Source organism: Oncorhynchus gorbuscha, linkage group LG08, assembly GCF_021184085.1.
Source record: "Oncorhynchus gorbuscha isolate QuinsamMale2020 ecotype Even-year linkage group LG08, OgorEven_v1.0, whole genome shotgun sequence".
NCBI lineage: Eukaryota > Metazoa > Chordata > Actinopteri > Salmoniformes > Salmonidae > Oncorhynchus > Oncorhynchus gorbuscha.
This window is the reverse complement of record NC_060180.1, coordinates 38,769,776-38,784,984: the sequence shown is the minus strand read 5'-3', so window position 1 is coordinate 38,784,984 and position 15,209 is coordinate 38,769,776. Positions and strand designations below refer to the sequence as shown.

The following is a 15,209-nucleotide window of genomic DNA, read 5'->3' as shown; positions in this document are numbered from 1 at the left end:
ACTTGGGCCCATATCAGCCAAGCCTCACATATTAGGAGTGCTGATCTAGGATCAGTTTCACCTTTTAGATCAACATAAAAAAGGTTGAAGGGATGCTTTGGGATTTTAGGCCATCGTCAGTGTACTGTATGTGTTGTTGAGACAACACTGATTATGGTGTAGCAACAGAAATATGAATTCATGTTTTGCTCTTGTTGCCTCTAAATAAACAAAATAGTATACAATAACTCTTTACTTTAAAAAAGAAGCATTGTTCAAAACCTCTCTGGCATTCATTCCTCAGTGTTGCATCATACTTGTGTTACCAGTAACTGTTTATGAGAGCAATTAAAATAATCATTTGGAAAGAGGAAGGGCTAGGGAGTCATTGAACAAGTCTTTACACCAAGAGCCAGAGTATGTCACAAGTACAAATACAGGAGAACACACCAATCTACAGTTGCAGCTCTTTCTTTCTTATTCACACAGACACACACCTACACACAGTCCGTAGACTCAGTCTGACACACAGCGGTTTAGCTGGTGAAATTGGAAGCCTGAAGGTGAATATGAGGACAGTGTCAGTTGGGGTTTGGACAGCAGGGTTTAAGATCAACACAGCATTAGTTCAAATCAAGTCAAATTGTATGTGTCACAGGTGTAGACCTTACAGTGAAATGCTTACTTACAAGCCCTTAACCAGCAATGCAGTTTTAAGACCCCCCCCCCCCCAAAAAAGTAAGAGATAAGAATAACAAAGCATTAAAGAGCAGCAGTAAATAACAATAGTGGGGCTATATACAGGGGGTACCGGTATAGAGTCAATATGCGGGGGCACCGGTGTCAAGGTAAATGAGGTAATATGTACATGTTGGTAGAGTTATTAAAGTGACTATACATAGATAATAACAGCAGCGTAGAATAAGAGGGAGGGGGCAATGCAAATAGTCCGGGTTATCATTTGATTAGGTGTTCAGGAGTCTTATGGCTTTGGGGTAGAAGCTGTTTAGAAGCCTCTTGGAGCTAGACTTGGCGCTCCTGTACTGCTTGCCGTGTGGTAGCAGAGAGAACAGTTTATGGCCATGGTGGCTGGAGTCATTGACAATTTTTAGGGCCTTCCTTTGACACCGCCTGGTATAGAGGTCCTGAATGGCAGGAAGCTTGGCTCCAGTGATGGTGCGGTATGCAAATTGGAGTGGGTCTAGAGTTTCTGGGATAATGGTGTTGATGTGAGCCATGCCTTTCAAAGCATTTTATGGCTACAGACGTGAGTGCTACGGGCCGGTAGTCACTTAGGCAGGTTACCTTAGGGTTCTGGTGCACAGGGACTGCTTGAAACATGTCAGTATTACAGACTCAGACAGGGAGAGTTTGAAAATATCAATGAAGACACTTGCCAGTTGGTCAGCGCATGCTTGGAGTACAAGTCCTGGTAATCCGTCTGGCCCTGCGGCCTTGTGAATGTTGACCTGTTTAAAGGTCTTACTCACATCGGCTGAGGAGAGTGGGATCACACAGTCGTACGGAACAGCTGATGCTCTCATGCATGTTTCCGTGTTACTTGCCTTGAAGCGAGCATAGACGTTATTTAGCTCATCTGGTAGGCTCGGGTCACTGGGCAACTCTCGGCTGTGCTTCCCTTTGTAGTCTGTAATAGTTTGCAAGCCCTGCCACATCTGACGAGCGTCGGAGCCGGTGTAGTACGATTCGATCTTAGTCCTGTATTGACGCTTTGCCTGTTTGATGGTTCGTAAGAGGGCATAGTGGGATTTCTTATAAGCTTCCGGGTTAGAGTCACGCTCCTTGAAAGTGGACAGCTCTACCCCTTAGCTCAGTGCGAATGTTGCCTGTAATCCATGGCTTCTGGTTGGGGTATATACTGTACTTACTGTCATCGTTCGGACAATGTCCTCGATGCACTTATTGATAAAGCAGGTAGCCTAGTGGTTAGAGCATTGGGCCAGTAACTGAAAGGTTGCTAGATCGAATCCCTGAGCTGAAAAGGTAAAATCTGTCGTTCTGCCCCTGAACAAGGCAGTTAACCCACTTTTCCTAGGCCGTCATTGTGAATAAGAATGTGTTCTTAACTGGCTTGCCTAGTTAAATAAAGGTACAAATAAAAATAATTAAATGTTGTGTCACCTCAATGCCATTGCAATATATTCCAGTCTGTGCTAGCAAAACAGTCCTGTACTTTAGCATCTTTTTTTTCCTGTAGTTGTGTCACCTCAATGCCATTGCAATATATTCCAGTTTGTGCTAGCAAAACAGTCCTGTAGTTTAGCATCTTTTTTTCCTGTAGTTGTGTCACCTCAATGCCATTGCAATATATTCCAGTCTGTGCTAGCAAAACAGTCCTGTACTTTAGCATATTTTTTTCCTGTAGTTGTGTCACCTCAATGCCATTGCAATATATTCCAGTCTGTGCTAGCAAAACAGTCCTGTACTTTAGCATCTTTTTTTCCTGTAGTTGTGTCACCTCAATGCCATTGCAATATATTCCAGTCTGTGCTAGCAAAACAGTCCTGTAGTTTAGCATCTTTTTCATTTGACCTCTTCTTTATAGACCGAGTCACTGGGGCTTACTGTTTTAATTTTTGCTTGTAAGCAGGAATCAGGGGGATATAATTATGGTCAGATTTGCCAAATGGAGGACTAGGGAGAGCTTTGTACGCGTCTCTGGGTGTGGAGTAGAGGTGGTCTAGATTTTGTCCCCTCTGGTTGCACATTTAACATGCTGATATAAATGAGGTAAAACTGACTTAAGTTTCCCTGCATTAATGTCCCCGTCACTGGGAGTGCCGCCTCTGGATGAGCGTTTTCCTGTTTGCTTATGGCGGTATGCATCTCACTGAGTGCGGTTTTAGTGCCAGCCTCAGTCTGTGGTGGTATGTAGACAGCTACAAAAAATAGAGATGAAAACTCTCTAGGTAGATAGTGTGGTCTATAGCTTATCATGAGATAATCTACCTCAGGCGAACAAAACCTTGAGACTTCCGTAAATATCGTGCACCAGCTGCTGTTTATATATATGTTTATGCCACCGCCCTGTGTCTTAGCAGAGGCTGCTGTTCTATTCTGCCGACAGAGGGTATAACCCGCCAGCTGTATGTTCTTAATGTTGTCGTTTAGACACGACTCGGTGAAACATAAGATATTACAGTTTTTAATATTCCGTTGGTAGGATATACGTGCTTTCAGTTCATCCCATTTATTTTCCAGTGATTGAACGTTAGCTAGCTGGACGGAAGGCAAAGGCAGATTAGCCACTCGTCGCCTGATCCTCACAAGGCACCCTGATCTTTTTCTGCAAAATCTCAGTTTCCTTCTCCAGTGAATGACTGGGATGAGGGCCTGGTCGGGTGTCTGTAGTATATCCCTCCCTTCTGACTCATTGAAAAAAAACTCTTTGTCTAATCTGAGGTGAGTAATCGCAGTTCTGATATCCAGCAGCTCTTTTCGGTCATATTGACGGAAGCAGCAACATTATGTACAAAACAAGTTATGAACAATGCGAAAAAACAAATAAATAGGGTGGTTGGTAAAGAGCCGATAAGATTAAGAGCCAATAAGACGGCAGCCATCCCCTCCGGCGCCATCATGATCAATACTGGAGGAATAGGAATGAGAATGCATTAGTTTGTGTTTGTGTGTGTGTATAGTACTTATGATCTTCATTAATGTATGATGAGAATATGGAGATGTGGTACATGTACCATCCCACACAATCCATCTGCATTTTCCCCCACCTATGTCAGCATTTCATTCTTTAACTGTGTTTAGATGTTTGACCTTCTGAGAGCCTAATAATCACATTTTCAACATTCAACACACACAGTTGATCTTTGCCGGCGGACCGATATAATTTGAGTTTATTTAAGGCAAAGAGGGAAACATCAGTGAACGTACAGTACTGTAGTTCACCAATCTCTACCACAGTATTTTTAGGCAACAATAGAGAGAGAGAGGACAGGGAAGGAGGGAGAGGTGGAGAGCAAAAGGAAATGGGCATAGAGCAGACCAACCAACGCCACCCACTACTTCCCCAACTCCATGGAAGCACAGAGGGAGGGAGAGACGAAGGGGGAACGGGGACAGAGGGATCCCCCAGGGTTAATTCAATCTCTGTTCTCTAACCATGTGGTTCTCTCCTTCTCTTTCTGAGACTCAGCTACAGTCGCTCTCCTATCGCTCTCTCTCTCTCTCTCTCTCTCTCTCTCTCTCTCTCTCTCTCTCTCTCTCTCTCTCTCTCTCTTCTCTCTCTCTCTCTCTCTCTCTCTCTCTCTCTCTCTCTCTTTCTCTCTCTCTCTCTCTCTCTCTCTTTCTCTCTCTCTCTCTTTCTCTCTCTCTCTCTCTGTCCCTCTCTCTCTCTCTCTCTCTCTCTCTCTCTCTCTCTCTCTCTCTCCCCTCTCTCTCTCTCTAGTTCAAGTACAAAAGGGAAAATAAATAAACACAAATATAGGTTGTATTTACAATGGTGTTTGTTCTTCACTGGTTGCCCTTTTCTTGTGGAAACAGGTCACAAATCTTGCAGCTGTGACGACACACTGTGGTATTTCACCCATTAGATCAAAATTGGATTTTGTTTAGAATTCTTTGTGGGTCTGTGTAATGAAGAAACATTTGTCTCTAATATGGTCATACTGTCATGTTTGTCATTTATTGTCATGTCTTGTCCCTGTGCTCCCCATGCTATTCGTTTCCCTCTGCTGGTCTTGTTTGGTTCTATCCCTCTCTCTCCCCCTCCCTCTCTCACTCTCTCGCTCTCTCTTCTCTGTCGTTCCGTTCCTGCTCCCAGCTGTTCCTATTCCCCTAATCATCATTTAGTCTTCCCACACCTGTTCCCGATCCTTTCCCCTGATTAGAGTCCCTATTTATTCCTTTGTGATCCGTTCCTGTGCCGTCGGTTCCTTGTATTGTATTCACCATGCTGTGATTGCGTTTCGCCCTGTCCTGTCGTGTTTTTTTGCCGTGATTGTGTATCACCCTGTCCTGTCGTGTTTTGTGCCTTCATCAGACGCTGCGTGTGAGCAGGTGTCTCAGTCGACTACGGCCTGCGCCAACCCGAGGCGACCTGCAGTCTGTGGCCGCTTCTCCAGTTGTTTTCCCCTCTACAAATCTAGAGGATTTCAGTTATTCCGTTTTGAACATTAATAAACTCTGTTTCTGTTAAGTCGCGTTTGGGTCCTCTTTCACCTGCATGATAGAAGGAACCGACCAAGGAATGGACCCAGCGACTTCAGACGCTCGTTACACTGCCGTCGAGATCCAAGGAGCCATGCTCGGCAGACACGAGCAGGAATTGTCTGCTGCTCGCCAGGCCGTGGAAAACCTGGCTGCTCAGGTTTCCGACCTCTTGGACAGTTCCAGAGTCTACGTCTCGTGCCACCTGTTACTTCCTGGCCTGCCGAGCCTCCAGAACCTAGGGTTAATAACCCACCTTGCTACTCCGGGCAGCCCACTGAATGCCGCTCCTTTCTCACGCAGTGTGAGATTGTGTTCTCTCTCCAACCCAACACATACTCTAGAGAGAGCTCGGGTTGCTTACGTCATTTCACTCCTTACTGGCCGGGCTCGAGAATGGGGCACAGCTATCTGGGAGGCAAGGGCTGTTTGCTCTAACGATTTCCAGAACTTTAAAGAGGAGATGATTCGGGTTTTTGACCGTTCAGTTTTTGGTGAGGAGGCTTCTAGGGCCCTGGCTTCCTTATGCCAAGGTGAACGGTCCATAACGGATTATTCCATTGAGTTTCGCACTCTTGCTGCCTCTAGTGAGTGGAACGAGCCGGCGCTGCTCGCTCGTTTTCTGGAGGGACTCCACGCTGTGGTTAAGGATGAGATTCTCTCCCGGGAGGTTCCTTCAGATGTGGACTCTTTGATTGCTCTCGCCATCCGCATAGAACGACGGGTAGATCTTCGTCACCGGGCTCGTGGAAGAGAGCTCGCATCAACGGTGTTTCCCTGCTCCGCATTCTCCCCCTCTGGCTTTGAGACTGAGCCCATGCAGCTGGGAGGGATTCGCATCTCGAATAAGGAGAGGGAACGGAGGATCACCAACCGCCTGTGCCTCTATTGTGGAGTTGCTGGACATTTTGTTAATTCATGTCCAGTAAAGCCAGAGCTCATCTGTAAGCGGAGGGCTACAGGTGAGCGCAACTACTCAAGTCTCTCCATCAAAGTCCTGTACTACTTTGTCGGTCCACCTACGCTGGACCGGTTCTACATGTAGTGCCTTGATAGACTCTGGGGCTGAGGGTTGTTTCATGGACGAAGCATGGGTTCGGAAACATGACATTCCTTTCAGAGAGTTAGATAAGCCTACGCCCATGTTCGCCTTAGATGGTAGTCATCTTCCCAGTATCAGATTTGAGACACTACCTTTAACCCTCACAGTATCTGGTAACCACAGTGAGACTATTTCTTTTTTGATTTTCCGTTCACCGTTTACACCTGTTGTTTTGGGTCATCCCTGGCTTATGTCATAATCCTTCTATTAATTGGTCTAGTAATTCTATCCTATCCTGGAACGTTTCTTGTCATGTGAAGTGTTTAATGTCTGCCATCCCTCCCGTTTCTTCTGTCCCTACTTCTCAGGAGGAACCTGGCGATTTGACAGGAGTGCCGGAGGAATATCATGATCTGCGCACGGTCTTCAGTCGGTCCCGAGCCAACTCCCTTCCTCCTCACCGGTCGTATGATTGTAGTATTGATCTCCTTCCGGGGACCACTCCTCCTCGAGGTAGACTATACTCTCTGTCGGCTCCCGAACGTAAGGCTCTCGAGGATTATTTGTCTGTGTCTCTTGACGCCGGTACCATAGTGCCTTCTTCCTCTCCGGCCGGGGCGGGGTTCTTTTTTGTTAAGAAGAAGGACGGTACTCTGCGCCCCTGCGTGGATTATCGAGGGCTGAATGACATAACGGTTAAGAATCGTTATCCGCTTCCCCTTATGTCATCAGCCTTCGAGATTCTGCAGGGAGCCAGGTGCTTTACTAAGTTGGACCTTCGTAACGCTTACCATCTCGTGCGCATCAGAGAGGGGGACGTGGAAAACTTTAATAAGGGCATTTTGAGTACCGGGTTCTGCCGTTCGGTCTCGCCAATGCGCCAGCTGTTTTTCAGGCATTAGTTAATGATGTTCTGAGAGACATGCTGAACATTTTTGTTTTTGTCTATCTTGACGATATCCTGATTTTTTCTCCGTCACTCGAGATTCATGTTCAGCACGTTCGACGTGTTCTACAGCGCCTTTTAGAGAATTGTCTCTACGTAAAGGCTGAGAAGTGCTCTTTTCATGTCTCCTCCGTTACTTTTCTCGGTTCCGTTATTTCCGCTGAAGGCATTCAGATGGATTCCGCTAAGGTCCAAGCTGTCAGTGATTGGCCCGTTCCAAGGTCACGTGTCGAGTTGCAGCGCTTTTTAGGTTTCGCTAATTTCTATCGGCGTTTCATTCGTAATTTCGGTCAAGTTGCTGCCCCTCTCACAGCTCTTACTTCTGTCAAGACGTGTTTTAAGTGGTCCGGTTCCGCCCAGGGAGCTTTTGATCTTCTAAAAGAACGTTTTACGTCCGCTCCTATCCTCGTTACTCCTGACGTCACTAGACAATTCATTGTCGAGGTTGACGCTTCAGAGGTAGGCGTGGGAGCCATTCTATCCCAGCGCTTCCAGTCTGACGATAAGGTTCATCCTTGCGCTTATTTTTCTCATCGCCTGTCGCCATCTGAGCGCAACTATGATGTGGGTAACCGTGAACTGCTCGCCATCCGCTTAGCCCTAGGCGAATGGCGACAGTGGTTGGAGAATTCCTTTTGTCGTTTGGACAGACCATAAGAACCTTGAGTACATCCGTTCTGCCAAACGACTTAATGCCCGTCAAGCTCGCTGGGCGTTGTTTTTCGCTCGTTTCGAGTTTGTGATTTCTTACCGTCCGGGTAGCAAGAACACCAAGCCTGATGCCTTATCCCGTCTGTTTAGTTCTTCTGTGGCTTCTACTGATCCCGAGGGATTCTTCCTTATGGGCGTGTTGTCGGGTTAACAGTCTGGGGAATTGAAAGACAGGTTAAGCAAGCACTCACGCACACTGCGTTGTGCTTGTCCTAGTAACCTCCTTTTCGTTCCTGTTTCCACTCGTCTGGCTGTTCTTCAGTGGGCTCACTCTGCCAAGTTAGCGGGTCATCCCGGTGTTCGAGGCACTCTTGCGTCTATTCGCCAGCGCTTTTGGTGGCCGACTCAGGAGCGTGACACGCGCCGCTTCGTGGCTGCCTGTTCGGACTGCGCGCAGACTAAGTCGGGTAACTCTCCTCCTGCCGGTCGTCTCAGACCGCTCCCCATTCCTTCTCGACCATGGTCTCACATTGCCTTAGACTTCATTACCGGTCTGCCTTTGTCTGCGGGGAAGACTGTGATTCTGACGGTTGTCGATAGGTTCTCTAAGGCGGCACATTTCATTCCCCTCGCTAAACTTCCTTCCGCTAAGGAGACGGCACAAATCATTATTGAGAATGTATTCAGAATTCATGGCCTCCCGTTAGACGCCGTTTCAGACAGAGGTCCGCAATTCACGTCACAGTTTTGGAGGGAGTTCTGTCGTTTGATTGGTGCGTCCGTCAGTCTCTCTTCCGGGTTTCATCCCCAGTCTAACGGTCAAGCAGAGAGGGCCAATCAGACGATTGGTCGCATACTACGCAGCCTTTCTTTCAGAAACCCTGCGTCTTGGGCAGAACAGCTCCCCTGGGCAGAATACGCTCACAATTCGCTTCCTTCGTCTGCTACCGGGTTATCTCCGTTTCAGAGTAGTCTGGGTTACCAGCCTCCTCTGTTCTCATCCCAGCTTGCCGAGTCCAGCGTTCCTCCGCTCAAGCGTTTGTCCAACGTTGTGAGCGCACCTGGAGGAGGGTGAGGTCTGCACTTTGCCGTTACAGGGCACAGACGGTGAGAGCCGCCAATAAACGCAGGATTAAGAGTCCAAGGTATTGTTGCGGCCAGAGAGTGTGGCTTTCCACTCGCAACCTTCCTCTTACGACAGCTTCTCGTAAGTTGACTCCGCGGTTCATTGGTCCGTTCCGTGTCTCCCAGGTCGTCAATCCTGTCGCTGTGCGACTGCTTCTTCCGCGACATCTTCGTCGCGTCCATCCTGTCTTCCATGTCTCCTGTGTTAAGCCCTTTCTTCGCACCCCGTTCGTCTTCCCTCCCCCTCCCGTCCTTGTCGAGAGCGCACCTATTTACAAGGTACATAAAATTATGGACATGCGTTCTCGGGACGGGGTCACCAATACCTAGTGGATTGGGAGGGTTACGGTCCTGAGGAGAGGAGTTGGGTTCCGTCTCGGGACGTGCTGGACCGTTCGCTCATCGATGATTTCCTCCGTTGCCGCCAGGATTCCTCCTCGAGTGCGCCAGGAGGCGCTCGGTGAGTGGGGGGGTACTGTCATGTTTGTCATTTATTGTCATGTCTTGTCCCTGTGCTCCCCATGCTATTCGTTTCCCTCTGCTGGTCTTGTTTGGTTCTATCCCTCTCTCTCCCCTCCCTCTCTCACTCTCTCGCTCTCTCTTCTCTCTGTCGTTCCGTTCCTGCTCCCAGCTGTTCCTATTCCCCTAATCATCATTTAGTCTTCCCACACCTGTTCCCGATCCTTTCCCCTGATTAGAGTCCCTATTTATTCCTTTGTGATCCGTTCCTGTGCCGTCGGTTCCTTGTATTGTATTCACCATGCTGTGATTGCGTTTCGCCCTGTCCTGTCGTGTTTTTTGCCGTGATTGTGTATCACCCTGTCCTGTCGTGTTTTGTGCCTTCATCAGACGCTGCGTGTGAGCAGGTGTCTCAGTCGACTCGGCCTGCGCCAACCCGAAGCGACCTGCAGTCTGTGGCCGCTTCTCCAGTTGTTTTCCCCTCTACAAATCTAGAGGATTTCAGTTATTCCGTTTTGAACATTAATAAACTCTGTTTCTGTTAAGTCAATACATTCGGCAGGAGGTTAGGAAGTGCAGCTCAGTTTCCACCTAATTTTGTGGGCAGTGTGCACAGCCTGTCTTCTCTTGAGAGTAAGGCATTGCTCACTGAGTCTATACATAGTTAAAGCTTTCCTTAATTTAGGGTCAGTCACAGTGGTCAGTCTCTGTTTAGGGCCAAATAGCATTCTAGTTTTCTCAGTTTATTTGTAAATACTTTCCAATTTGTCAAGTAATTATCTTTTTGTTTTCTCGTGATTTGGTTGGGTCTAATTGTATCGCTGTCCTGGGGCTCTGTGGGGTCTGTTTGTGTTTGTGAACAAAGCCCCAGGAACAGCTTGCTTTTAGGGGCTCTTCTCTAGGTTCATCTCTCTATAGGTGATGGCTTTGTTTGGGAATCGCTTCCTTTTAGATGGTTGTAGAATTTAACGTCTCCTTTCTGGATTTGGATATTTAGCGGCCTAATTCTGCTCTACATGTATCTTTTGATCTTTTACGTTGTACGCGGAGGATGTTATTGCAGAATTCTACATGCAAAGTCTCAATTTGGTGTTTGTCCCATTTTGTGAATTCTTAGTTGGTGAGCAGAACCCAGACCTCACAACCATAAAGGGCAATGAGTTCTATAACTGAAGTACTTTTATGTTCCTTTTGATGGCATAGAATGCCCTTCTTGCCTTGGGATGGGGACAGAAGCACCAGATCATCAGCAAATAGTAGACATTTTACTTTTGTCTCTCTCTCTTAGTCTCCCTTTCTCTCCTTCTCTCACTCTTTACCTCTCTCTCCCTCTCTCTCTCTCTCTTTTTCTCTCTCTCGTTCTCAGCAGTGCATTGTGGGAAAGATAGTTCATGAAGACAGGTTCACACAGAATCCCTCAAACGTATACTTTATTAGGCTGGAATTCAATGCAAGGTGCATTACTATACAGGCCACAATGCTCCCTTTTGAAGGCATTTTTCCATAAGTTTGTGGAGATCGCGTTCCTGGTAAATGCTGTGCATGTCGGCTCAACCATAAATTACCTTTAAAGGTGTAAGTGTGGTAATACTGTCATCCTCATTACTGTTATCATCATTACCACCATTGTCATCACCGTCATCACCATTGCTGTCATCTCTGTCACTGTCAACGTCATCACCATCATTACCATTGATGTTTCACACTGTTGAAGAATCACAGTGTGTAGCAGTGTCAGGTCCTTTGTAAGGAGCCCTCAACACAAACAGCATGACAGTAACAGCGGTACGTCCCAAATTGCACCCTATTCCCTTGATAGTACACTATGGGCTCTGGTCAAAATAAGTGCATTATATAAGGAATAGGCTGCCATTTGGGACGCAGGCACAGTGTTGAGTCAGGAGTCCTCTCCTCACTCTTGTTTATTCCTTTGTGTTGCAATCCCAAGAGGTCTTCCTAAAAAAAAAATGTTATGATTTTTTGCCTTAATTAATTTGCTAATAGGATTGAGAGAGAGAGAGAGAGAGAGAGAGAGAGAGAGAGAGAGAGAGAGAGAGAGAGAGAGAGAGAGAGAGAGAGAGAGAGAGACATTTGAGATACTGTTTTCCTTATATCAGTTTTAATTAATGAACCCATTGCAATAATGTCATAGAAATATTTAATATTTCTACCTGATGATGAAGACATGATGGTGTTAATAGTTTGGTTCTCCACCTACTGTTGTGTGCGTTATGAAACTGTCTGTATGCGTCCATGCATTTGTGTTTATTTGTGTGTGAACATGTTTGATCTTGTCTACTGTAGCTATATTTTTCTGTTTTTATTTGATACATTCTCTCAAATAAGCGCCACATCCATGTACACCTATAGTATACTTTCTCCCTGATAGTGTGTTTGTCTCTGTGACAGTGTGGACAGCGAGATTCTCACAGGAGCCAGCGGACCAGTCTGTTATTTTGGGAGAGAGAGTAGTCATGTCCTGTGTTGTCTACAACTACACCGGAATCGTACAGTGGACCAAGGATGGACTGGCATTGGGCATCGGAGAGGGCCTTAGGGGTGAGAGCATACACACATACATACAAAAGGAGGCACACACATACACACACTTAACCCGAAGGAAATTATCTGAGATGTGGTGTGCGTGTTCAACTCAGTTTGATTCACAGGTTCAATAAAGGTCAGAAGCTTCTGCAGTTTTCTCTCTTTCTCTCTCTCTCTCTCTCTCTCTCTCTCTCTCTCTCTCTCTCTCTCTCTCTCTCTCTCTCCTCTCCCTCTCCGTCTGTCTGTCTGTCTGTCTGTCTGTCTGTCTGTCTGTCTGTCTGTCTGTCTGTCTGTCTGTCTGTCTGTCTGTCTGTCTGTCTGTCTGTCTGTCTGTCTGTCTGTCTGTCTGTCTGTCTGTCTGTCTGTCTGTCTGTCTGTCTGTCTGTCTGTCTGTCTGTCTGTCTGTCTGTCCGTCTGTCCGTCTGTCCGTCTGTCTGTCTGTCTCTCTGTCTCTCTCTCTCTGTCTGTCTGTCTGTCTCTGCCTGCTCCTCTGCCTGCTCCTCTCTCTCTCTCTCCTGTCTCTCAGTCTCTGTTTGTCTCTCTTTCTCTCTCTCTCTCTCTCTCTCCCTCTCTCTCTCTCTCTCTCTCTGCCTGTCTGTCTGTCTGACTGTTTGTCTCTCTTTCTCTCTCTGTCTCTCTCTCTCTCTCTGCTCTCTCTCTCTCTCTCTCTCTCTCTCTCTCTCTCTCTCTCTCTCTCTCTCTCTCCCCCCTCTCTCTCTCTCTCTCTCTCTCTCTGCCTGTCTGTCTGACTGTTTGTCTCTCTTTCTCTCCCTCTCTCTCTCTCCCTCTCCCTCTCTCTCCCTCTCCCTCTCTCTCTCTGCCTGTCTGTCTGTCTGCCTGTCTCCCTCTCTCTCCCTCTCCCTCTCTCTGTCTGTCTGTCTGTCTGTCTGTCTGTCTGTCTGTCTGTCTGTCTGTCTGTCTGTCTGTCTGTCTGTCTGTCTGTCTGTCTGTCTGTCTGTCTGTCCTTGCTCCCCAGATTCAAAATGGAGCATAGCAGTGCAGTGTCATACACAGACGCACATGAAGAAGACGAAAGCAGTGCACATGTGTAACGGATGTGAAACGGCTAGCTTAGTTAGCGGTGGTACGCGCCAGATAGCGTTTCAATCGGTGACGTCACTTACTCTGAGACCTTGAAGTAGTAGTTCCCCTTGCTCTGCAAGGGCCGTGGCGTTTGTGACTGTTGTTGATGTGTGTGCAGAGGGTCCCTGGTTCGCACCCGGGTATGGGCGAGGGGACGGTCTAAAGTTATACTGTTACACATGCACATACACACACACTGATCCTCTGATTTATGCACACCTGCACTGCTTCATTGTGCTCCTTGGTGTTCACCTCTCTGGTGGTTGCTATGCTGCTGGTTCTTCTGGTTGCTATGCTGCTGGTAGGTGGAGGCAGGCTAAGATGATGTAATCTGGACCAATACTTTTCTCCCCTTCAGAATCCAAATCGATGATGTCATAATTCGGTGGTGCTTCTAGACTCCTGGTCTGCCACCGAGTGGATGGAATACACCATGCATGGTGTGATGAGATATTGTCCTTTTCTCAATTATATTACATCGACTCCTCTCCTCCCATCTTCTCCTCCTTTTGAAAACATCAGAGGGAAGCGAGCGGAGGAGGCAGGGAGGAGGCGCGGAGAGAACAGCTTTTTACCTCATTGAGAAAAGTCCATTGAGTCAGTTTTGCATTGTGTTTGTCTGTCTATGCGTTTGAATTCCAAATGTGTGTTCACTCTCTGAGATTCATGGCATGCTGCTATTTTCATAGGTCTACATTTGAATATATTTATATTCTGTGGTATGTAAATGTGTGTACGACTGGTACGTGTCTGACTCTGTCTCTCTCTGTGTGTGTGTGTGCGTGAGTGCGTGCGCGTGTGTCTTCCAGCCGGGCCTAGGTGCCATGAGCTGTGGGTGTATGTATGAGTGCGTGTGTCTTACTCTATGTGTACAACTGTCTCTCTCTATCTCTCTCTCTCTCTCTCTCTCTCTCTCTCTCTCTCTCTCTCTCTCTCTCTCTCTCTCTCTCTCTCTCTCTCTCTCTCTCTCTCTCTCTCTCTCTCTCTCTCTCTCTCTCTCTCTCTCTCTCTCTCTCTCTCTCTCTCTCTCTCTCATTCAATTCAAGGGGCTTTATTGGCATGGGAAACATGTCTTAACATTGCCAAACCAAGTGAGGTAGATAATATACAAAAGTGAAATAAACAGTAAAAATCAACAGTAAAAATGACACATACAGAAGATTCAAAACAATAAATACATTACAAATGTCATGTCCTTGGTACTGTGTGATCTGGGTACATGTCTCTCTCTTTCTCTCTCTTCCAGCTGGTCCTAGGTACTGTGTGATCCAGGTACATGTCTCTCTCTTTCTCTCTCTTCCAGCTGGTCCTAGGTACTGTGTGATCTGGGTACATGTCTCTCTCTTTCTCTCTCTTCCAGCTGGTCCTAGGTACTGTGTGATCCGGGTACATGTCTCTCTCTTTCTCTCTCTTCCAGCTGGTCCTAGGTACTGTGTGATCCAGGTACATGTCTCTCTCTTTCTCTCTCTTCCAGCTGGTCCTTGGTACTGTGTGATCTGGGTACATGTCTCTCTCTTTCTCTCTCTTCCAGCTGGTCCTAGGTACTGTGTGATCTGGGTACATGTCTCTCTCTTTCTCTCTCTTCCAGCTGGTCCTAGGTACTGTGTGATCCGGGTACATGACTCTCTCTTTCTCTCTCTTCCAGCTGGTCCTTGGTACTGTGTGATCTGGGTACATGTCTCTCTCTTTCTCTCTCTTCCAGCTGGTCCTAGGTACTGTGTGATCTGGGTACATGTCTCTCTCTTTGGCTCTCTTCCAGCTGGTCCTAGGTAATGTGTGATCTGGGTACATGTCTCTCTCTTTCTCTCTCTTCCAGCTGGTCCTAGGTAATGTGTGATCCGGGTACATGTCTCTCTCTTTGTCTCTCTTCCAGCTGGTCCTAGGCACTGTGTGATCTGGGTACATGTCTCTCTCTTTCTCTCTCTTCCAGCTGGTCCTAGGCACTGTGTGATCCAGGTACATGTCTCTCTCTTTCTCTCTCTTCCAGCTGGTCCTAGGTAATGTGTATTCCAGGTACATGTCTCTCTCTTTGTCTCTCTTCCAGCTGGTCCTAGGCACTGTGTGATCTGGGTACATGTCTCTCTCTTTGTCTCTCTTCCAGCTGGTCCTAGGCACTGTGTGATCTGGGTACATGTCTCTCTCTTTCTCTCTCTTCCAGCTGGTCCTAGGTACTGTGTGATCTGGGTACATGTCTCT

At 47.1% G+C, this 15,209-nt stretch overlaps 1 protein-coding gene across 2 annotated transcripts in view; it reads left to right on the top strand.

Moving 5' to 3' along the window:
• LOC124041629 (kin of IRRE-like protein 1) overlaps window positions 1–15,209 on the top strand; it is a 114,979-nt gene that overhangs the window by 57,968 nt on the left and 41,802 nt on the right. For both annotated transcript variants that reach the window (XM_046359427.1, XM_046359428.1), the window contains exon 2: window positions 11,796–11,945. In XM_046359427.1, coding sequence (XP_046215383.1) covers window positions 11,796–11,945 — 150 coding nt within the window. The remainder of the gene's footprint in view (window positions 1–11,795; window positions 11,946–15,209) is intronic.